The 22,536-nt window shown below is 52.3% G+C and overlaps 1 protein-coding gene across 2 annotated transcripts in view; it reads right to left on the bottom strand.

Moving 5' to 3' along the window:
* Positions 1-2,748: 2,748 nt before the first annotated feature.
* The window catches only part of C7H10orf143 (chromosome 7 C10orf143 homolog), a 56,685-nt gene continuing 36,897 nt past the window's right edge, over positions 2,749-22,536 (bottom strand). For both annotated transcript variants that reach the window (XM_073240117.1, XM_073240116.1), the window contains 2 exons: positions 7,817-7,930; positions 2,749-2,871 (listed from right to left, as the gene is read on the bottom strand). In XM_073240117.1, coding sequence (XP_073096218.1) covers positions 7,817-7,930 — 114 coding nt within the window. In that variant the 3' untranslated portion in view covers positions 2,749-2,871. The remainder of the gene's footprint in view (positions 2,872-7,816; positions 7,931-22,536) is intronic.

Genomic DNA, 22,536 nt, shown 5'->3' with positions numbered 1-22,536 from the left:
TCCATTTGGTTATTTTTATAATTTCTATTTCTTAGCCTAGATATCATCTCTTTTTCACTGCTGACATATTTTCCTTTACTTCCCTGAGTATAGTTATATCTTCTTCAAAATTCTTATCTTCTAATTCCAACATCTTGGGGAAATAATCTCAGGATCGTTCTCAGTTGACTGACTTTTCTCTTGAGACTATGACCCATTCTCCTGATTCTTCACATGTCAATCAATTTTAGATCATATCCTGGAATGTCATGTATTGGGAATGTTATGTTGTGGAGATTCTGGATTCTGTTGTAATCCCCCAGAGAATGTTGACTTTCTGGTTTTTAGCAGGCAGTTAACATGATTGAACTTAAAGTGCCAACTCTGTCTCTTTAGTTAGTATCAGCTCAAATCATAGTTTGGTTCAGGTCTTTTAGCTAACTGCTTTGAGTCTGTCTAAAAGCATATGTGGTTCAAGACAGAGTTGTTTTTTTGTTTTTGTTTTGTCCAAAGTTTGTAGTTTTTATTTGCAAGAGGGGTTAGGTCCAGTAGAAGTTTACTGGGTCATACGGTTACGCTTATTTCTCACACACAGGTATCTCGTTCACCTGCCCCACAGCTGGGAGGCCCCTGAGCAGATGACTAGTGACAGAAACAGCTTTAGAAGAGACTGAGGAATAAAGGGCCAACTGTCTAGGCTGAGGGAGGAGGCAGCGGTGGGCAACCCTGCCTGTATTGCTGCTCAGACTGCCACAGCAAAATACCAAAGACTGAGAGGCTTAAGCAACAGAAATGGATTATCTCATAGTTCTGGAGGCTGGAAGTCCACAGTGAAGGTGTCACCAGGCTTGGTTTCTCCGGGAGCCTCTCTCCTTGGTGTTTAGATGCCATCTCTCTGTGTCCCCACATGGTCGTCCCTGTGTGTGCCTGTGTCCTGATCTCCTCTTCTTATGAGGATGCCGTCATGTTGGATGAGGGCCCACCTCACGACCTCGGTTACCTTTATTACCTTTAAGGACCTTCACAGTCACATGTGAGGCCCTGAGGGTTAGGACTTCGACACTGGAGAACACAGTTCATCCCATACATTGCCCTCTCTTAAAAGACTGAGATTAATTCAGTTGCCACCACTCGCCCCCCTGGGAGGAAGTCTGTGTATTTTCTGTATTCTGAGGAGGAATTTGTAGCTCAGGAAGGTGCTGTCATGAGGCTGTGAGTAGTATGTCTGGTGCCCACTTCCCAAGTCAGGCCTGTCTGAGAGGGAAAACATTTTGGGTCTTGGGCTCTGGTTGTCCAAGCCCATTAGGTTGTGGACACCACCACAGACCTCAGAACCTCCTGTCATAGGACCATCAGCACCTTTGTGGCAGTTCCCACATTGGACAGAGGGGTCCAGATGGTTCTGTGGGCCAAGTATGGCTGAGCATCAGCTCCTGACAGTCCCAACAGACTGACCCAGAGGCAAACAGCACCTTCTCCTGGCCCCCCAGCACCTTGCCTGGCATTTCACACAAGGGGCAGCCCCCTTTCTCACCCTTAGCTGCCTTACTGCTGTGTGGTTGCCGTGGGCATCCTGCGTCTCAACGGTCTGTATCTGGCAACCAAAGGGAGCAGCAGACATGGCTCTACAATTAGTGTGGATCATAAAGAAGGTGCTCTGAGTCCCCGGAGTATGGCATGGCTGCAAGACAGACAGGCAGTCCCCCTAAGTGCATGCTGCCCGGTGCCGTCCACCCCCAAGTGGAGTGGGTGGGTATTCCAAGAGAATGGCAGTGCCTAGCAGCGTCCAGTCTTACCCTGGAGCATCCAGCATCCCACTCATCCATCCCCTGCAGGGACCACCCCGGGAATGAAAACCTCTACAGATATGTGTCCCAGATGGGAACGGGTGGCTAAGGGGCGAAACACCTGGACTGAACAGCAGTAGGATGTTTGGGGAAACGTTTTCAGTCATTTTACAGTGCAGATGATATTGAAGAGCATGGCACAGGATGGCTGAAGTGTGGGCCAGCCCTGGAGCCCAGACAGTCCGGGCAGAGATGGAGGAAGGGGATGGACAGGCAGAATGTTCCACAGCTACTGCAGGTTTAGTGGCACTGTAAATGTCAAAGAACATTTTTAACCAAGTACTGTTACTCCCCTCTAGATGTATTCATACAATCATATCCCTGCAGCATATTCATGCAATTTGCCTCAACTACTATCTGGAGAACAGCCTGGCAACCATTAGTTCCCTCTTAAAGAATCCGATGTAAGCAAACTCAGAGGATTGCTCATCATGACCCTGAATGTCACCAGCTTCCCTTTTTGCAAGAGTCAGGATGCTTGAACTCCCAGGGAGAGGCGGGTGGCTGTGACCTGTTCTAAGAGCCTGCCCTCCCCACTGCCCAGCTGCTGCTGGGCCATTCCCTTGCCGAAGGAGATGCCATTGCACGGTGGGCACACAGGGAAAGAGCAGTGCACGTGCATCTTGCCATCAGGTAACTGTAGCCCAACCTGTCGCCCAGTATAGGGTCACAACAGGAAGATGTGCAATTATGGGGACAAAAATACCCCAAGGAAATCAACACGGGACTTATTAATATCAGACCCATAGGTGACAACTGTCAGACAATCGGTCAACAAGGGGCCTCATGTCTGTGTGATCCCAGCTAACCCATTACGATCTTTATGAAGTGTCCTTCTGGGGGGGTCTGGATCTTCAGATATGAGGGGAAGCCCCTTCCCTTTTATTAGCAGCTAAGCTCTTTATACTTTGACCATATTGCAGCAGGTTAGAAGTCTAAGCTTTATTGTCTTATGTTATTGAAAATCCAGATTCCGGCAGGCTTCTCCCTCAGGTCACACTTTGTCTGCGAATATATTCTCATTTCTCCATGTACAGAGACCGTCTGGAGAGAGGCAGAAAAAGATTATGACTGTAATATACTTAAATCCAATTTATTTGCTTGGCTAGAAACTTCTACCCTCCACAATTGCTTCCTACCCAAGATGTTGTCTTTAATTCTTTCATGTCAGAGAGAAACATGCAGTGGCTTCCAGCGGGTACCTGCATAGAGAGCAGGCGGGTCCCCAGGCATCCAGGCCAGTGGGTGACAGAAGGGCCCCAGAGGGGTGCCCAGCCCCTGACTAACATTTCTGGTTCAGAGCTTCTCATTTGTTTACGAGGAGTAAATTTCAGTGTAAGTCATCCACTGGAAGAGAATTACAGGTAGAAAGGATCCCCGGCCTGCGATGCTTGCGCCCACCCTTACTTCTGTTTCGGGCCAATTCCTGCCCAGGTGGCACACCAGATCAGGCCAGTCCCCCCGCCACAGCTAAGGTCTTTATTAGCCTGTTAACATTCCCTCCGGACTTTGCCTCTGGACACAGGCTTGCAGCTCACAACTTGGGGGACTGATTAGTAAGTGTTTGCTCTGTTTAAATGATAGAGCTCTGAGGCCCACCCGGGCAGCTGTGGAATACGGTATGGGCAGGGTTCAACAGCCTGGAGGGTGCCCAACTGTTGCCTGAGGCCCTCCCCACACCCAACCCAACCAGAGCCATGCCAGCCCTGGCCTTGGACTGCCCAGCCATGAACCTGGGACTAAGCTGCCCTGCTGACTGTCATGCACAGGCCTGCCTACAGCCTGCTCAGCGCTGCTCAGGGCACAGCTTCTGAGCACCGGCCGTGCATTCTCTCTCATGCAGGCCTTGACAGAGGGAGGAGGCAGAGATGGCAACCCAGAAGGCGGTGATGAACCAGAGGGTTCTGGGCTCAGGGCAGGGGATGGGCACTGAGCAGGTGTCAGCTGGCACGGAGGACCCAAGAGAAGCCTGGGAGACACGGCAGAGTGACTGAGCGGTGCTGGCGTGCCTGGAATGTTCCGTGCGCGTACGGAAAGTCACGCATTGGAGGACACCTTCAGTCACAGACAAATTGTGAGAGCTGGTCAACCTAGCCACCAGAACGGTGATGCAGGTGCAGCCCAGCATTGCGCCATCCCATGTGGTGACCCCACAAGTCAGCTTACAACCTGGGCCTGTGTTTTCATTCATCAGCTGAGGCCAATAGGAGGACTTGTACCTTAGGAAACTCTTGACTCCTCCGACACTCGTTGGGCCCTGGCCTTCCCCGACGCACTCTGGGCGCCTTAGGGAAGCACAGCGAATGACCATCACTGGGCTGTCCCCAGAGAGCCAATGGGCATTTAGAGATGTGGCAAGTTGCACGATGCCAGTGGTGCAGGGTTTGGGATAAGAACGGCTCGTGTGGGGAGGCTGGCCCCAAATTCAGCAGGAGAAAGCCTGGGAGCTCCAACCTCTTGGCATCTTAGACCGAGGGTGACCCATGTCTGTCCTCTGCCTCTGTTTTCACGGCTATGACAGATGTATCAGTGGGGACACTAGAAGCAGTGTGAGCCTGGGTGCCACCTCTTCAAGGCGATGCTGGGAAACTCAGCTGCCAGTGGCAGAGGCCTAGGTCCGCAGGCTCCCAGCCCCGAGTCCCCACACTAAAGGTGCCCCTGTGCCAGCTAGCCTGTCCCCAAGCAATCCACAGAAAGCTCCCATGACTGTCATAACATATGCTTGTCCCTGCCACATGTGACCCCTGGGTCTCTCCAAGGTGAAGGCCACGTCAAGGCTCCTTACACAAACAGCGCAGGAAGTGAGGCATTTGGCTCACGGACACTGTACACAGCATCAAATTCTTCCTCATTAGAAATAAGACATCTATACACGTCTTTGGGGATCTCTTCTGCACCACCTGACCCTGAATTCCTCCAGATGGTAAACCGTGCTCCAAAGAATTGGACAGAAAGAGGCCACAGTGGCAGAGCTGGCAACCCAGAGACTTGGTACCCTTGGGGGTACCAAGGGCTGTGGAGGGCTTTAGGAAACTGCACTGGCTTCCTCGTTCAGGGGCTGTTCCCCAGCATAAGCCAACATGCAAAGGGATGCTTGGGCTTTCGTGAGGACCCTGCTACCACCCTCGGCCTCCACATGTGGGTTGGAGAGGCTGCACAATCCTAAATGGCATCACCTCCTTCCCCACCCAAGGAGAATCTGAAATTTGTTCCACTTTGAAGCAGACAAGACTCCTGAGTAGACAGCTGTCTGGGGAGATGCTGTGTTTGAGAACGCAAAGCATCTAAGTGAATACTGGTGCTCTGGCCGCTGAGTACAGACAGCTTCCACGAACCCCAATATTTCAGGGAGCTGGCAGGGGTCAGCTTCCACATATGACATTTGACCCCAGAAAGGAAAGAAGATAGTGGTCTCTTCAGTAGGCACCGGGGAACAAGGATCAGAAGGGAGCTTTGGGCATCAATCTATGTGCAAAACCAGTTCTCAGGAGGGCAATATATCGCCCAAAGAGCAGGGGCATTGTTCATATTGAGATTTTGCCAAACTGTCTTCCAAAATGATTGTAACATTTTTCATCGCTACCAATAGTGAATGAATGCCTATTTTCCAACATCTTCACCAGCAATATGATTTGAAATTCTTGTCATCTTGATAGTAAAATAAATACTTAGTAGATCCAATTTGCATATTTTAACTTAAGAGTTTCGACATTTTGGCTGTAGCAAAAATTCAAGAGCAGCCCAAGTGTCTGTCACAAGGATACTGGCTATGTGAGTTACTGCACATCTCTTCAATGTATAATACAGGGCTCTAAAGATGAAAAGCCACATATGTGCTGATGGGCTGTGTTCACAGAAAGACCTCTAGGACACGTTAAGTGAAAATGAAAGTTGCAGGACTCCTGTGTATGATTTTAATAGGCTTTACACACACACATGCACATTCACAAGCAAACTCACTCACACCCACATGCACACCCACCCCCTGTCGTGGGCAGCAGGTGGGAAGACAGGAGCTATAGCAGGCCCAGTGTGATGGTGGCTGTCACTCTCTGCATTTCAGGTTGCAACTAGTGTCTGAGCTAAATCAGGCAATGTACGCAGAGTCGCCAGGTAGATGGAAATATCCTGCAAGTATTAACCACTTAGGATAGTTTAGATGGAACTAAGTCAACTGACCAAAGAAGTGTATTAAAAAATGAAGTATCTGTTCACTAGGTTGAATTTAATCCTCGGAACTGAGTTTGTAAATAAGAAAGTGTAAGTTCCTTCTGCTCACTTTTCCAGGAGCAACACTTGTGAAGGATCTCACCCTCGATTTTCTAAACTAGTCTTGGCCCTGTGTTTCAGCCGGTGTCTCTCAGGCTGGAGACGGGGAGCTTCTCTGCAGAGCTGTCAAGCGACCAACACCAGCCCCTCTACATGGAGACCTCCTTCCTCCCGGCCCGTCTGCTCTCTCCCTCAGCCATCCTGCCCTCGCCCGAGTGTCTGAAATTCATTCTTTGTTTTATAACTGCCCTTTGTTCTCAGATCCATAACTGTGCAAAGCCACATACCACCTTCTTCGTTGCAACCAGAGTTAGAAAGGCTGGTGAGGCCACGATGCCGGACAGGGAACAACACGGAGGGAGCAGACCTCCCCCTTCGGGAGTGACTCCCATGGGTCTGGTCACACTGGGGTGTCGCTGCTTGTTTTGTTAGATGTAATAAGGGTGTAGATGATACCAAGATACCCTAACCACTCAAAGAAGCCTGCAGGAGTACTTAAGGATGCCCTGGATTTGTTAATACACCCCAGGGAAAACCGTGGGTGAGAGAGGAAACAAGCGGATGCAGGGTTAGCACCCGCTGAAGCCAGGCCACCGGGAAGCCCGGTCCCCTGGGCTCTCTCTGCATTTGAGGACGCTTGAATTTTCCACAATGGGAAGTTTTTTAAAGCACCTACCAATAGTAAAAGGAAAAAATTTAAATATTAAGGGAGTGAAAGGGCCAAAATACTTAAAACAAAACAAGTTATCATTATTTACAAGCACTGGTATTCCTATTCTTAAATTTAAGAGAATTAGTATTCTAAATTGGTATTCTCAAACCCAAGAGAATTGGTTAAAATTCATTTATGAGGGGCCACATACAAAAAAAAAAAATCTATAAAAATCTAAAAGTCCTCCCAAATACCAGCTACTGGAAATATCAGTGGAAAATAGATTTTTTAAAAGATGCCATTTACAGTAACTGCCAGTCACAAGACAGGGCTGGGTCTTGTGTGCAGGAAGAGCCTGCCCATCACCCTTGGCCTCCTGGGTCCCGAAGCAGTTGACACGGGGACCTTCTCCCTGCAGCGGCTCGGCCTTCCCGAGGCCCCTGCCCTCCACACCTTAGCTCTAGGGGATGCCCGCACCCTATCTCTGAGCCTGGGGCTTCCAACCACCCAACAGTCAGACCCAAATGAAGGGGCAGAGGCCTCAGGAGTGCGGACCTCAACCTCCCGCACATAAGGCCTGCTTGCCGCTTAGCAGTGGCAGGTGACATTTTAGTTTTACATGTAATGGGTTTGAAACTCTGAGGGTCGGGGCCCAGCCCAGGCACCTGTACAGGGCCCTACAGGTCCTTGCGGCCTGCAGGACCCAAGTCACATGAGCCTGCGTGCCAGCACCTCTCGGCTGGCAGACACCCACTCTCCCTGAGTCCCCGCCCTCAGGAGCTCAGCTCAACGGGACACCTGCTGGGTGACGCCTTCCTCGGGGCCACGACCCAGGGCTGTGGGCCCTGAGGGGGGAACTGGGGACAGCTGGCACCAAGGCTGTGCCAGGCCGAGCAGCAGCAGGTGGTGAAGCACAGAAGGACAGGGCCCAGGGGGCCCCAGACACTCAGGACCAGTAAGGATGCTTGTGCAGCCAGCGACAGACACCCAACCCACAATGCTGTGTGAGGCCATCGGTTTTTCTCACTCGCAGGAAGGAGAGGTGGGGCTGGCTGCCCGACCACTCAGCCTACGCTCCAGATGCCAGCAAGGGCACCCTCTGCTCTGCGGCTCCCAGGGTCCAGAGCATCCCCGGATGGGTGCCCATGATTCCACGATGGCGGCACCACGCTTCCTCTTCACGCTGGCAGAGAGACAGAGACAAACAAAGGAGACAGGGACAGAGTCAGGGATGAGAGAGACAGAGATGGAGACAGATGGTGACAGAGAGACAGAGAGACAGATACAGAGAGAGAGACAGTGAAGACAAGACAGAAGGAACTAGTGGAGGGGGCAGGAGGGAGAGGGAGCTTCAGCACAGGTCAGAGGCTTCCCTCGGGTCCGACCTGCTGGCCTCGCCTGGGCCCACAGGGCTTTGAGGAGGCGCTGGCAGCGGTTGCCCAAGGGACAGAGGTGAGGATGCCCAGGGCACGCAGGCCGAGGAGCAGCCATGCAGGGAGCCGGGCCCAGGCAGGTCACCCCTTGGTGGGCTGCGGCTAGAGGAGGACCTCAAGGAGGTCTCCCCCCACCGAGCTGGGAAGGGAATGGCCAGAATGGGAGCCACCTCCCCCCAGCTGTCCCTCCCCGCCTTCCTCCTGCCACCGCCGCCAGCAGGGCTGTGCCCCCGAGGACAGGGGCCTTGTTGCAGCTGCTCAGCTCCTGCTAAGGACACGGCAAGGCCTCACAGGGTGCCACACGGCACCCTGCAGCGGGAGAGCAGGATCAGGGCACCTGAGGCTTGGGGTGCAAGTACACCCTGGCCTCTGGGGGAGAGGCGTGTGCCAGCTGCTGGCGCCATCCAGCGGGAAAGCCATGAACCCGACACCCAGGGCTGCATCCAGCCCCACCGCTGACTGGTTGGCGGCCTCAGGAGTCACAGACCCCCTCTGGGCATGTCCCCTCGGTCCCCTCAAAGGGCCTCTGTCCCCCAGGAAGGACCTCCTGCGGCAGGAGTCTAGAGGCGGCTGCTACTGACAGGAACACCCAGCAGCGCGTAGGTGGGGCTGGGGGCCAGATCATTCTGCTGCGCCCTGCCACTCCTGTGGCTTGCCTGGATGTGCTGAGCCCCCAACGCGTACCCACGGAGGCTGGTCAGGCCTGCTGCTCCCACAGCCCTCGCCCCTTCTGTCCCTCTGCCCCTGGGGCTCCAGTGTCGCCTGCTGGGGTGGACAAAGCCACCCCTGAAGAAAATTTGGACTCGACCCAGGGATTTGGTTTCCCTGGGAGGCAAGACCAGCTTCATCCTCACCCAGGCCTGGCTGCTGGGGGTGCTCTGGTGGCAGTTCCCGGCTGGGAAGGCCCTGGGGAGGCATCCCACCAGGAGCTGGGCTCTCCTAGCTTCCCCCTCCTGCCTGCAGGGCTCTACTGCGGCTGGCCCTGCCCGTGCTCATCAGATGCAAAGTCAGCACGATCGGTACTGGCCTCCAGAGGCTCTGCCAACAGTGCTCCAGTGTGGCCCAGTCCATGTGCACCAGAGGCAGGGAATGCAGCAGCCGCCATGCCCGCTAACCCCAGGCTCCACATTTCGGCAGCCCCCTGCAGGCCTGGCACCCTCACACACACTTGCTCCTCAAAAATCACAGCACAGTGCTGTTGGTAGCTGCCTTCAGGCCTTCATTCCAGAAATGTTTTTATTTTGCAGCACCTTCATGTGAAGCAGAGGTTTCAAAAAATGAATGCATTCCGTGATCAAAACTGAAAGTTTCTGTGATGACTGCCCTTGTACTGTTCACCATGTAAGAACTTATTCACTGTGTAAGAATTTGTTTACCATGTAAGAACTTGTTCGTTATGCTTCAGAAGATTGGAGACTGACGAGAATTAGGCTTGGGGTGGATTAATGATTGTGCATTGAGTACCCTGTACAGAATTTTATTGTTGTTAACTGTTAACAACCATTTGATCAATAAATATGAGAGATGCCCTCTCAAAAAAAAAATGAATGCATTCAAGAAATGCATTAGGCAGACAAGGCCCATCCGGTCACAGCGCCCCCCACTATTGGCGATGAAGCCACATGCTGTCACTGTGGCGTGGCACACATCCTCTCTACCCACCGGTGCAAATGCAAGGCGTCCTCTAATCCCCTCAAGTGTGTGTCCCATTGTCCAAGGCAGACTGATAAAGTAGTTTGATACAAGGAAGCTGTAGATTAGATCCTGCAAAGCACATTTTCCTAGGAAATCCAAATGCACCTGCTTTGTCTCTGGGCGGCATCCGTCACGGTGCCATCACATGGAACGTGCTCAGGCTGCGAGTGGAAGGTGTTGATCCTTCACCAGGCGGGGGTGCAACGCGGCTGCACGCGGGGATCTGGCCAGAAGGGCCCTCGGTCCGGTGCTGGCTGGCTGCACAGGTGCACCTGTCCCTCCACCAGGCACCTCCCCAACCAGGTCCTGTCCCAGAGGCACCAGCCCACGTCCACACATCCAAAGGCAGGCATTTGGTGGTTCTCACCGCAATTCATTTTAATTATGTGTGACATAAAAAGACCACCTACAGATGAGACAATGCTGCCGTAGAGTCTCAAGGTTACTGTAGGGAATACTTCATAACCGAAGTGTGTTTTCCCCAAGGACTTCTACTACCATTTGATTTAATTTTTAATTTTTACATTTTAATCAAAAATAGATCAAATGGTGGTGGTCTCTCCAGGGAAACATACTTCAGATAGGAAGCCGGCCATGTTCCTCTTAAATATGTAAAGCTGCCATTTCTGTGAGTCACGGATGGCGCCCGCTGCCAGCCGCCCCTGCTGCCGCCTGGGCGTGTTTCCGGAGGAGCGAGGCCACGGCAGCTGCACCTGCTCCGACCTCCCGCGAGCTGTGAATCATGGACCCCAGGTCACTGATGCAACGTGCTCCACACTGTGGGGCCTAAGGTCTCTGGGTAGTCTCTCTCCCTCTTTGGGTGGAGCGGTGGGCAGCTGAAGCACCTCGCAGGTATGTCCACTGACTTTTTAATGCCCTGCACCTAACCACAGGGAACAGAACTCTGCCAGGAAAAGCACCCAGTCTCTGATCAAGTGCCTGCGGAGAAGAGGTGTGTCTCCTGTCCACATCACCAGGCTCGGCACGGCCCGGAGGCTGGCCCAGACTCCTGCTGATACTGAGGTGGGCTCTGAGAACAGCCACTGTGCGAGCCCAGGTGACACACTGTGTGTGTTCTGCAGCTTCTCTGGGCTTGGTGTTCTCATCTGTAAAGCAGCGCAAGGCTGTGATGGGGCCGCGGCATCGTCCTGGGGACCGAGAGTCCATTGAAGCATGTGCCAGAGGACTGGCTGCACACAGGACTGGCTTCACGACTGTCTGTCACGTCATCACGACTGCGGAGAGTAAAGGCCGCCTGCTCGCTCTCATCCTGAGGGTCTGTTCAAGGCCGCGGGGCCCAGGCACTTGCTGGGGAAGCAGCCGGACAATGAGACCGGGGGCCCCTGGCAGCTCCTCCCCTCCCAGAGGCCACCACAGCTCTGCTCCCGCAGGGAATCTCTCAAACACCCGGCTGCCCCCTCAGTGAGCCACTCAGGCTTCCAGACTCCCACTTACAAGGCCAGCAGACCCCAACCAAGCTGGGGGTGGGGCGCGGGGGAGCGCCCCCCACTGTGACTCCGTCCCTGCATCAGCTGACTCCGCAACACCCCGACTACACCATCCTGGCTGGAGACCGGCTTCCACGTGTTTGTATCGGCACGGTGGCCTCGGCCTCTGGTGCCCAGTTTTGGGATGTCGCCCTTCTCCCGTCAAGGTCGTTTACAGAGAGATCCACTGCAAGTATTTTTTCTGATTTACCTCCGGGGAACCAACACAGTGTCTCCTGAAGAACAGGTACCCTCCTTTCTGCGGGCCCCTGGGGTACACATCAGCCCCGCCTTGTGCCTCCGAAGCCCAGAGAAAGCGCGAGCTCGTCGGGCAGTCAGGTTTCCTGCGGTAGGACCATCTGTGCTCTGCCCCCACCTCGGTGGCTCACCGTGACATGCTCTGCAGAGGGCTGTCCAGCCCTCTTGAAGCTGTAGGACAGTGGGGCTGGGAAGAGCCCAGGCCAAGAGTGGGGCCTGAGTCTGTGGGTGCCACGCCCACTGGCCAGGTGGGACCCTTTCCCTGGGATCAGCACCCTACACACCGCACTCCCCACCCGTTATGACCCCAGCCTGCGGCTTGGCTGGACACGGTAAGCCCCCAGCGTCTGCTGCCAGGTCAGCGCAGCCCCATCCATTTGCCCTGGCTGGGCTTTGGGACAACTGTGCCAGCCCCCAACTCAGAACACAGGGCAAGTGGACTAGCTGCTGTTCCCACCCGGAGGCCCCGGGGATGCGAGGAGAGCAGGGACCTGGGTCAGGTCCAGGCTCCTGGGCACCCACTGGCCCCAGGTACACAGGCGCCAGGAGTTGGCCCCATGTTCTCACTGACCATGCTGTGAAGACAAAGCTCAGAGGAGCAAGGTGGGGCTTGGGAGACAACTTAGCCGGCCATTCCCAACGCAGAGGCCCAGCCTGTTCAGAAAGGCTGAGGCTGGCCTGGAGCTCTGGGGCCCCACCCTCGGCATGGCCCAGGTGTGTCCCCGAGGGCAGGGGGCAACTCTGACGTCAGATGCAGCATGCCTGGGCTATCACTCATCCCTCACGTTTGATCCCGACCCACGGAGGGGATCAGAGGGACCATGGAAGAGCAGCACGCTGCCACGCCACAGGGCTTGGGGCAAGCTCCCACTTCTGGGCTGGAGGGCACAGCGATGCCACTCGCAGGTGCTGGGGGTGCAGTGACGAGGCCTGCCCACCACCCATGTTCTGTCCTCATTGCTCGTCCGTCCAGTCAGAACCCGATTCTGACATGTTCCCCAGGGCAGTGCCCACAATCCAGCAGGCAGCTCCTCTCCAAGCCCGAGCATGGCATAGCGGGGGCCTGAGGGGGCCCCAGGGCCTGGAAGATGCTCAGGCAGCCCACCCTCACCTCAGGCGCGTCCTGGGCAGGCACCGCAGAGGCACCGGGCGTGCCATGTGGCTGCTGAGATGATTTCTGACTGCTGACATTTTTGTTAGGTAGGGATTTTTTGCTGCCAAAGGGACAATTCTTTCTTAGGCAACATGTAACATGGGCCACTTCCAACCCTGGTGGGGGGAGCGTTCCTCTGCTGGGGCTGAGTCTGGGTTTGCAGACTTTGAAGCCTTCTCCAAAATAACACGCAGAGCGTCTGGAAGTCATAAACCTTTTAAATGATCAATGAAAAAAGGTATTCTTCAGTTGAGTACTGCTCAGGAATCAAAGCAGAGAAAGGGAAGGTGACTGTCTCTCGGTGTCCAGGGCAGCTGTGCCCCGTGCTCAGGCTCTCTGGGTGTGTGTGCAGCCTCTATAAACGGGCTCATCAGCGACAGAGGGCAGGCAGGGGACCCCTCAGGAAGCTCGCACCCAGGGGCACAGCACCGGCAGGCAGGCACAGAGGGCCGGATGGTGGCCAGGGCTGCTGGAGTTTTGAAGCTCATTCAAGAGCAGTTCAGACGCTTGATGCTCGCTGAGCCCCCCGGGGGCCCGGGAGCTTTGCCCAGTGCTGGGGGCGCCACCCAGCAAAGACCAGTCCTCAAGGCCCCGTCAGGCCAGGGGCAAAGCTTGCTCAGCCACGCCGTCAGTGTTACTATCCGCTCCTTCTCGTCTCAGTCAGATGACGGCACCTACATCGGGGGCGCAGGGGGCTAATGGGGCCACCAGCGCCTGGGAGAAAGCCCTGGCCCTCAAGGCCAGCCCCCGCGGCGTCCAGGGAGAGGCCGACTGCAGGCAGGGGGAGGGATCGAGGCTGAGAGCGGAGCTAGTGTCACTGGGTGGGGGGGCAAGAGCACGGGGGGCCCTGTCAACATCACTGAAATATGAAAATTGTTTCAGCCACAAAATGATGGCAAAATGGAAGAGTGTCATGAGAGGAAGGCTTTGAAATAGCGCTCTTTAAAGAAACTTGAAAACCTACACATGACATTTTCTATGTCAATAAGCAATCAGAGAAATGTGAATTAGCATTTAGATTCAATTAAAAAAATTGTTCTAGAAGATCATTTTGAATACAGAGGACAGGCAGCAACCAAACCGCGTCTGAACACAGGTAACAGCTTTGGAGCCGAGCCCAGCTCTCGGCACGGCCTTGTCTGCACCTTCAGAGCAGATAACCATACTGCCTTGGGGAACTGTGGGGGATCCCCTAAACTGCCGTGGACAAAGCCAAGGTCAATGTGATCACACACCTTCGACAAATGAGCCGACTTGCTCCTTATTCAAAGTTAACTTCAAGGGAACGTTTTAAGAAACAGAGAAAAAAAGACGATAGTACATAACAGGCTTGTTCTCACCACAACTAGCTGTTAACAGTCATATTTGTGTTAGATTCTTCAGTCAGTAAATCATGACAGTTGCAGCTGACGTGCCTTTACCTATCAGAGCCTCATCCCGCTCTGCCCACCCCTCCTCCCCCAGCCACCCTAAGGTCCTGGGTCCGGGCCCCTGGGAGGGAGCTGGAGGCAGGCGCTCCTGTGCCAGTGGGAGGGGACAGCCCCCTCGGGAGAGCCTGGGGCACCGGAGAAGCTGCAGGTGTCAGGCCCAATCTCGGGGGCCTGGGCCCCTGGAGGTGAGGTGGGGGGGGTCTGTGGAGCCCGCATTGGTCAGTTGTTAGTGCTGAACTGCCCATGGGAGACAGGGGTACTAGCCCCAGCCCCCCAATACTGGGAGCCTCCCAGAGATGGTGGAGCAGACACCCATCCCAGAGGAGGCATCCAGAAGCTGGAGGCGCCTAAGCCTCAGGCTGGCCTGGCTGCAGGGAGGCGTGGGCAGGCGCCTGCCCCAGGGCCTAGCCTCGAGCTTCCACAGTGAGCCTTGGCGTCCTCTCCCCTCATACCTGTCCTGCTGTGCCCACCTGATCACAGATGCCCGCCTGCTCCCACGAGAGGAATGTTCTTTAGGAATTGGGACCACAGTAAGGGACCAGATGAGGGGCCAACCCCTGCGCATGTCTTCTTGGCCCAGCAGCCTCACAGACAAAGAACAGGACACTCGGAAGTCCTTGCACTAACTCCGAGGAGAAAAAGACACATTCTAAGAATGTTTTCCAAACATGCCTGCTAACCCCTGTCAATGGTGGGGGTCGTCTGTATAATAAACATTTGCCCCCAAACCCGAGTACTACATCTGGGGCAAACTGTGTGATCTGTCACATTTACACCAACTGTTTTCTGTTAAGACCAAGCTTTCTAAGACTGGCGCACAGCAGAAGAGAATGTAAATAATGCCCGGCAGCTGGGGGACTTCGGTGAGGCTGCGACTGTTAGAAGTTCACAGTGGAGACACCGCACCCGGCCTCCCGGTTCCGGCTTCTGCATCTGCAGTGGCATCTTCCACGATCAGACCGAGCGTGTCAGGGCCTCACAGGCAGGCATCTGTGTTGGTGTGTGTCAGGATTCCGCTGAACGTGAGAACTCCGGGGGCAAAGGTCAGCTGCAAGAAGCCCCACAGTCTAGAAGGGGCAGAGCCAACGCGGGCTTCTCTGAAGCCTGAACTTGTGGGCCGCGGGTCTTGAGTGTGCCTGTCGGTGCCCCGAATGCCAGTGAAAGCTGGAAATGGGGCCGTCCGGAGACGCAGGGACTGCGCAGGGCTCTCCTCTTGCTCTGCTGCCAGGGTGCTGCCCCGGCCCTGAGCTCAAGGATAAGCTGCTGTTCGCTGGGACAGGGGGAAAGGTCCTCCAGCGGCGACCGCGGCCGGCCGATGCCAACGCCCCCTGGCAGCGGTGTCTTCACCCAGCAGGAAGGCTGAGACTGAGCATGGCTCCCCCGCAAGGACCACAGCAGTGACAGGTCTTCTTTAAGGTTCTTGCGGTAAGAAATGTGAGACCAGGCTCCCCAGCTTTCGAGTGGATGGCACAGCACTGTTGGCGATCGGTGCAGCTCTGCACAGCAGAGCTCCAGGGCCTGTGTGTCCCGCAGAACCGCAGCTACACCCGCTGAGCAAGGACCCCTCCAAGCTCCCCCTCCAGGCCCTGGCAACCACCACTTCATTCTTCGCGTCTGAGTCTACTTTAGACGCCTCATTCAAGTGGGATGGCTCAGTATTTGCCCTTCTGCAACTGGCTTGATCACCCAGCACGGTGTCCTCCAGGCCCACCCATGCCGCCGTGTAAGGCAGGATTCCCTCTGTGGGGGCTGAACAGTATTCCACTGCGTGTAGATGCATTGTCTGTATGTTGCTGGACATCTGGGCTGCTCCGTGTCCTGGCTACTGTGGACAATGCTGTTGTGAATATGGGAGTGCTAGTATCACTTCAGGGTCCTGACTTCACTTCCTTTGGATAAACACCAGACATGGGATTGCTGGGTCACATGGTAGTTCCATTTTTAATTTTTTGAGAAACCTCCTCAGCAGCTGCACCATTTTGCATTCTCACCAATACTGCACCAATTCTCCATATTCCCACCAGCACTTGTTTTCTGCTTTTTGATGACAGCCTTCCTGGTGGGGTGGGTGGCATCTCCTTGTGGTTTTGGTTTGCGTTTCCCTGATGAGTAGTGACATTGAGAATCTTCCCAAACACTTTTGGAAGGCATCACCCTTTCTGATTTCATAATGTGTTACAAAGCCATAGTAACCAAAAAAGTATGTACCAGGATAAAGACAGACAGACAGACCAGTGGCACAGAACGGGGAGCCCAGAAATAAATCCATGCATAAGCAGTCAAATGATCTTTGACAAGGGTGCCAAGGACACACAACAGGGAAAAGACTGCCTCTTCAACAAACGCGTGCCAGGAAAACTGGTCGTCCACATGCAAAGAATGAAACTGGACTCTTATAGCACAGACAAAAATCAACTCAAAATGGAGTAAGGACCTAAAGTAAGACCTGAAACTCTGAAACTCGAGGCACACGCAGGGGAGAAGCTTCACACGTTGATTTTGGCAATGACATGCTATGGAACGGAGACGACCACAAAGTACAGGCAGCAAAAGCAAAAACAGGGACGTGGGGCCACATCAGACTACAAGTCTTCTGCACAGCAATGGAAACCATCAACAAAACAAAAAGACAGCCTACCCGGTAGGAGAAAATATTTGGAAACGATGTATCTGGTAAAAAGCTAAATTCCCAAAATGCATAAGGAACTCCCACAACTCAACAGCAAAAAAGCTTATTAACTTGTAATGAATCCTTTAAAACTTGGCTATGGCCTTGTAGGTACTTCTCCAAAGAAGACATACAATGGCCACGGGTCATTCTTGATGATCAACAACTTTTAAGGACTGGAAAAGGCATTCATGGCCCCTAAGATTAAGGTTCTTTTGCTAATTCAAATGAATTAAGAGGCTTGTCAAGAATGTTTGAAAAAATTAAAGAGATTTAGGCAATCACTCAACTGGCTTTCCTGAAACATGAGTAAGTCGGCCTCGCCAGAAGCATGACCAAAAAGCCACTTCACTGTATACATCTGCGTTTGTGTGCATCTTTTTTTATAATTTTATTCCTCTAATAAAGATCATAACTGTGATATCAGTGTGTATTTGTGTAATTACTTCCAATAAGTTTAGATGGAAGTAAAGAATTGCCCGTCCTGAATAAGAGTCCCTGTGTGTTTAGTACGTGTGCAGCGAACCCTCGCCGACCTGAGCCAGCCATTGGGAGTGCGCTCCTGCCCCAGGAGGAAGGGCTGCTCTCCAGCTGTCACTGGCAGGACAAGGATGGGCCTTGAGAACCACGCATGACAGGTTTGGAAGCAGCACTTACCACAGGCTGAGCATGTACTCTAGGCACACTGGGCATTTCACCGAAGGTGGCTAGTAACTGTCACCGTGACTCTGTAAGATGTCAGCCCCAAAATACGCCAAGGAAACCAAACCAACAGACACCTCAGCTGAGTGTGGAGGCAGGAGACACACACTCACACCCCGCCCTCTGTCCCCACCAGCCACTGCGGGACCCAGGTACCCATCAGCTCCAGTTGTGGAATGTGTACCACCCCTTCACCCAACCAGCCCTGCAGAGCAAGCCAGCTTGTCATCCAGTATCTGCACCAGGCAGTTTGTCCACAGAGACTGGACACTAAGGAAGCTGATTTTGTGCCTGACCCTGAGCAGCCCTGTTTCCAGCGGTCCCCCAGAAGGCATTACTGCTCAGTTTTGGCTCCGATGGCTACTTAAATTTGATATAAGCTGCAGGGTTCAGGCAGGGCCAAGATGAAATGTCAGGCAGCTGAGGAAGACTCTTAGCAGGACGTCACTGCTGACCTCAGAGCCTCGAAGAGCGCCTGGACTTCTTTCCCTCTGCCTCTATTTTACCAGCCAGCTTTGCCCTCCCCGAGTGTGAGGGAAGGAAAGGCCCAGAAGGCTCACGCAGGCGGCTGCTGTCTGAACTTCCCAAGACGAATCCAATGCCATCGACACAGCTGTCACCCTGTCCTGCCATCCACTGCCCTGCACTCCAGGCCGCCAAGCCCAGTCATCATGGCGGAGGGCCCAGAGCTACCCACCCCTCCAGGACGCCTCAGCACGGCCAGGAGAAACCGGGCCCCATGTTCCCCCAAGCCAGGGATCAAAGAGGCACCCCAGCCTTCCATGACCATTTGTCCGTGAACCTAGGACAGGGAGGCTTCTCTGAGTCCCTGAACCATCCCAGGGTTTCCAGTGGCTGGAGGAAAAAGAAGCAGAAAATGAGTGATTAGTATTTGGACTGTCCACAGTTGTGACCTGAAGGAGCTGAAGAAAGAAATGCTGCCATTTCTCACGGAAAGGGCAGGACTCGGTCACTGTAAGTCTTCATTTGATGTGGTTTTTTATTGTGGGAAGCACACATGGCATAACAGTAACTATTTTTAAGGGCATGGCTCAGGGGCATTAAGTACATGTACACTGCTGTGCAGCTGCCACCTCCACGCCCAGGACGTCTCCATCTTCTCCATGGAAATCCCATCCCCACTCCTGCCCCAGCCCTGCCGACTGTGCACTAGACAGTCCTGCCTTCCTCCTGGGCTGCAGGAGAAGTAAGTGTTCACATGAGACAGAGGGCTGGAAATCCTCGCCAAACATGGGTACACGTTTGTAAGTAACCAAGAGGCCAGAAGCTTCGAAGGTGTTCTTAAACATGCGCAGAACACGACCACTATCGCGAGCTAAGGGCAACGGGGCCTGGCCCTGAGGTCTGGGATGTGCTCTCCATGCGGCCGGCACTTGCAGGGGAGGGGGCTTCACAACCAGGCCAGTGTCAGAGGCAGAAAGCTGGACTTTGACCTTTGCCACTGGTGTCCTGTGACCCTGCACGTGGGTGGGGCGGGCTCTAAGGCCCAGAGCACATGCCATCAACAATATGGTCACCACCACCAGGCCCCGAGAACAGCACCTCCCACACACCGTCCCCTCACTCACTGCCCACAGTGAGTTATGCAAGGAACAGCTGCCCCGCTCACTGTACAGACAAGGAGACAGGCACAGGTCAGAGCATTTGAGTGGCAGAGGAGTCCCAGGCAGGCACCTACCCCAGATCACGTGATCTGCCAGACATCACTGCTTCAGACGGTGGGCTTGAGGGCTTTCTAGACAGGCAAACTGTTCAAATTATTCTAGAAACCCGGAAATGCTTTCCACACTAGAACCAGAGAACTGTCTATGACCACAAAGATCCCATTTTGTCAGACCCTAAATGACCCGGTTCTCAGAGTGTAGTTGGAAGCATCTCACGGGAACTTATGGGAATGCAGAATCCCAGGCCCCTCATCAGAGCCTGCATTTAATAAGACCTTCCCACCAAACCCCACACCAGTATGGTTTGAGGATCACAGGTCTGGAGGGGCAGATTCAGGGTCCGAGAAGGCCTGGTTTGGACCCGAGGTCTGACTGTGGACAAGAGAGCTGGCTTCACTGAGCCTCTATCCTTACTGGTTTCATGAGAATAATTCTTCTCCAAAAGGTGCTCTGGGGGTAAAAATGATAGCTCAGCACAGGGTCTGAGTAACAGTAAAGAGCAGTTTCCTTCCTTCTGTATTTGCGGAAAAGATGCACTATTGAGTTTTAAAGAGCAGTTTTCCACAAGTGCTCTAGTGTAACTTACAATCAGAAAAAGTAATGGAATAAAGCTCACCTGGAACTGAGCTTACATTGCAAGACCTACACTAAAGAAACAAAAACCAAAAAAGAAAAGGAAACCCTTTACTATACACATCAAAAGTGTTTTTTGTAGGAAATGTACTGCATCTCCAGGTGATAAGTCTCAGTACTGGAAAGCTACTACTTACCCTGCAATTAATCAGTAAACTCAGCAGAAATCCAATCAATGTTTCGTGTGGTTTTTATCTTTGGAAGTTAGCGGAATGATTCTAGAGTCGATCAGAATAAGCGTGTGAGGGGAGCCAAGAACACCCTGGCAGGGAACGGGAGGGTGGAGACAGAGCCCCACACAAGCACGGCCCTGGGCGGCCCGCTCACTTCTCACTCGGGCTCTGCAAGGGCTCTCCTGTGCTGCGCTTAGGAAACAAGGCCACATATGCACGACACAGCCCTGCCCACGGACGCATGCAGCTTTCCAGTCCCAGATGAGAAAGGCAGATCAAAGGACAGAGAAAATGTGCCAGAGCAATCCATACATGGCAGAGGTGGGCTTTATAATCCACGGAGACAAATGTGGTTGCACTTGGGGAAAAAACAGTCAGATACATCCTCCCTTGCCACTGAAATCTGCAGCTAGAGCACAGTTTTAAGTACCAAGAATGAAATCAGAATTGTGCAAAAACGTAGACGAATACTTTATATGTCAATTCGTAAAATGTACATAATCTTGGGGTCAGGAAGATCTTTCTTGAATGATTCTAAGGCTAGGTATCAGAGAAACAGAGGCAGACAGATATGATGGTTAACTTCTGTGTAGCAAAGGAAACTATAAGCATTACTGAAAAGAAAGTGAAAAATTATAAATTTGGGAAAATAGCTGCTAGCCTTATATATAAAGAGCTCTCAAAAATACTGAAAAGACATATGCTCCCCACTGAAAAATGGGCAAAGATGGAAAGTTCACAAAAGAAGGTAAACTTATGGCCAGTGTAATGAGGACACACAGATGAAAAGACCAAAGTCAGTAGCAAAGATCAGACAGGCAAGGCTCAAAAAAGAACTTTTGCCCCCCAAAAATCAAAATTGAATCTAATTAAGCTTTTGGGTCAATTACCAACTTCTGGTAAATACCGAGGTCAGACGGATAGGTGTACCTTGAGAAAGACACAATCAGTAGAATCTCAACACAAACCCTACTAACTAGGTTCTTGAAAATCCACTGCAAGGGAAGAAGAGAGGCCCAGGAACAGATCAACCTGTCAGGTAAGTACGGACCTTATTTGGATCCCAGTTCAAACCAACAAAACAGAACAAAAACAATCACTTATGAAATTGATGAAGCATGTAGAAATCTGATCAAAGGCCAGAGATTTCAAACAGAAGCCATTATTGCAAATTCTGAGGAGTGACAATTGAATTGTGTTTATACCTTTTCAGTGTCACTTTGGGAGGGACACACTGAAATGCAATATTTGGGGTCTGCTTCCAGTACACAGTACGGGGGAGTGGCAGGAGTGGGTGGGCAGGACTGGCCTTGGGCTGACCACTGTTAGAACTGGACAAGAGCTGATGGGATCCCTTGTGTTCACTCTGCTGACTCTGTGTGTGTTTGGAAAAATTGGCTCTACCCGGTGTTGGTGAAAGGGAGGCACACAGGATCTCGGGACCACCTTTCCAGAAGACAGAAAAACAGAATATACCCTCTGACCAACCAATTCAACTTTCAGAATGTTCTCTTTTGAATATAATTGGAAGACTTTATAAAAATGTATGTGTAAGCATGGCTCTCCAGCAAGTTTCATAATAGCAAGTAGATGAATGAAAGAACAGAGCCTATGTGCACCCCGTGGAGGGACACAGAGATGATGGACAAGTGCACCATCGCGTTTATATCAGTGGGACACTGTGGCTGTTAAAAATGACAATCTGATACGCATCTGCTGACATGAGTACATGACGCTCATATCAACAAGTGTGTACATTTGTTGGTGTGTATATTCACAGAGAGAAAGTTTTATAAGGATACACATTGAAATGTTAACATCAGTTACCTCTGAGTAATGGGATTATGGATGACTTCTATATTTTCATTTCACTTTTACTCTACAATTTAATTTTTCTAGGTATGGATTTGAGGTATAATTTTTAAATGTTTTAAAAACAAATTTGGAAATAAATTATATTTTAAAAGGAAGCAAAACATTTCAAATGATGTTAATTTCTGTTAATGACTTACCATGCCTTTGAATGTTCTAAATAAGAGTTGCGTGATTTTTGGTTTAGAAACCATTATAAATTAATCTTGTGAAATGGCAAAAGGTGTGGGTTGATGTACTTTTCCCTACATGGAAAACAGTGATTGATCAGGATTAAAGAACAAACTGAAAATCTATCCAATGGAAATACACATACATAAATGCCTCATCTCATTCCTCAGGGTGTAAGAAATGTCTTTTCCTCCTCTTTTGACAAGAATGAAGCACTTTAAGGGGATAATCACATTTCTTGCTCATCATGGGTGTGTCGGAACCCAGTTTGGGGAAATCTGCAGATTTTGCCTATCACCTCATTGCTTTAGTCTCTGTGGTGCTGGCGAATCACCCGGCAGAGGGAGATGGTCTCAGCAGGAAGAGAGCGGGCATCAGCCACTCTGGGGGTGCGCCTCCCGGCAATCCTGGTGTGCTGTGCGGATCACA

This window comes from Manis javanica, chromosome 7, assembly GCF_040802235.1.
Source record: "Manis javanica isolate MJ-LG chromosome 7, MJ_LKY, whole genome shotgun sequence".
In the NCBI taxonomy this organism is placed as follows: Eukaryota; Metazoa; Chordata; class Mammalia; order Pholidota; family Manidae; genus Manis; species Manis javanica.
This window is presented reverse-complemented; position numbering and strand designations above follow the sequence as displayed.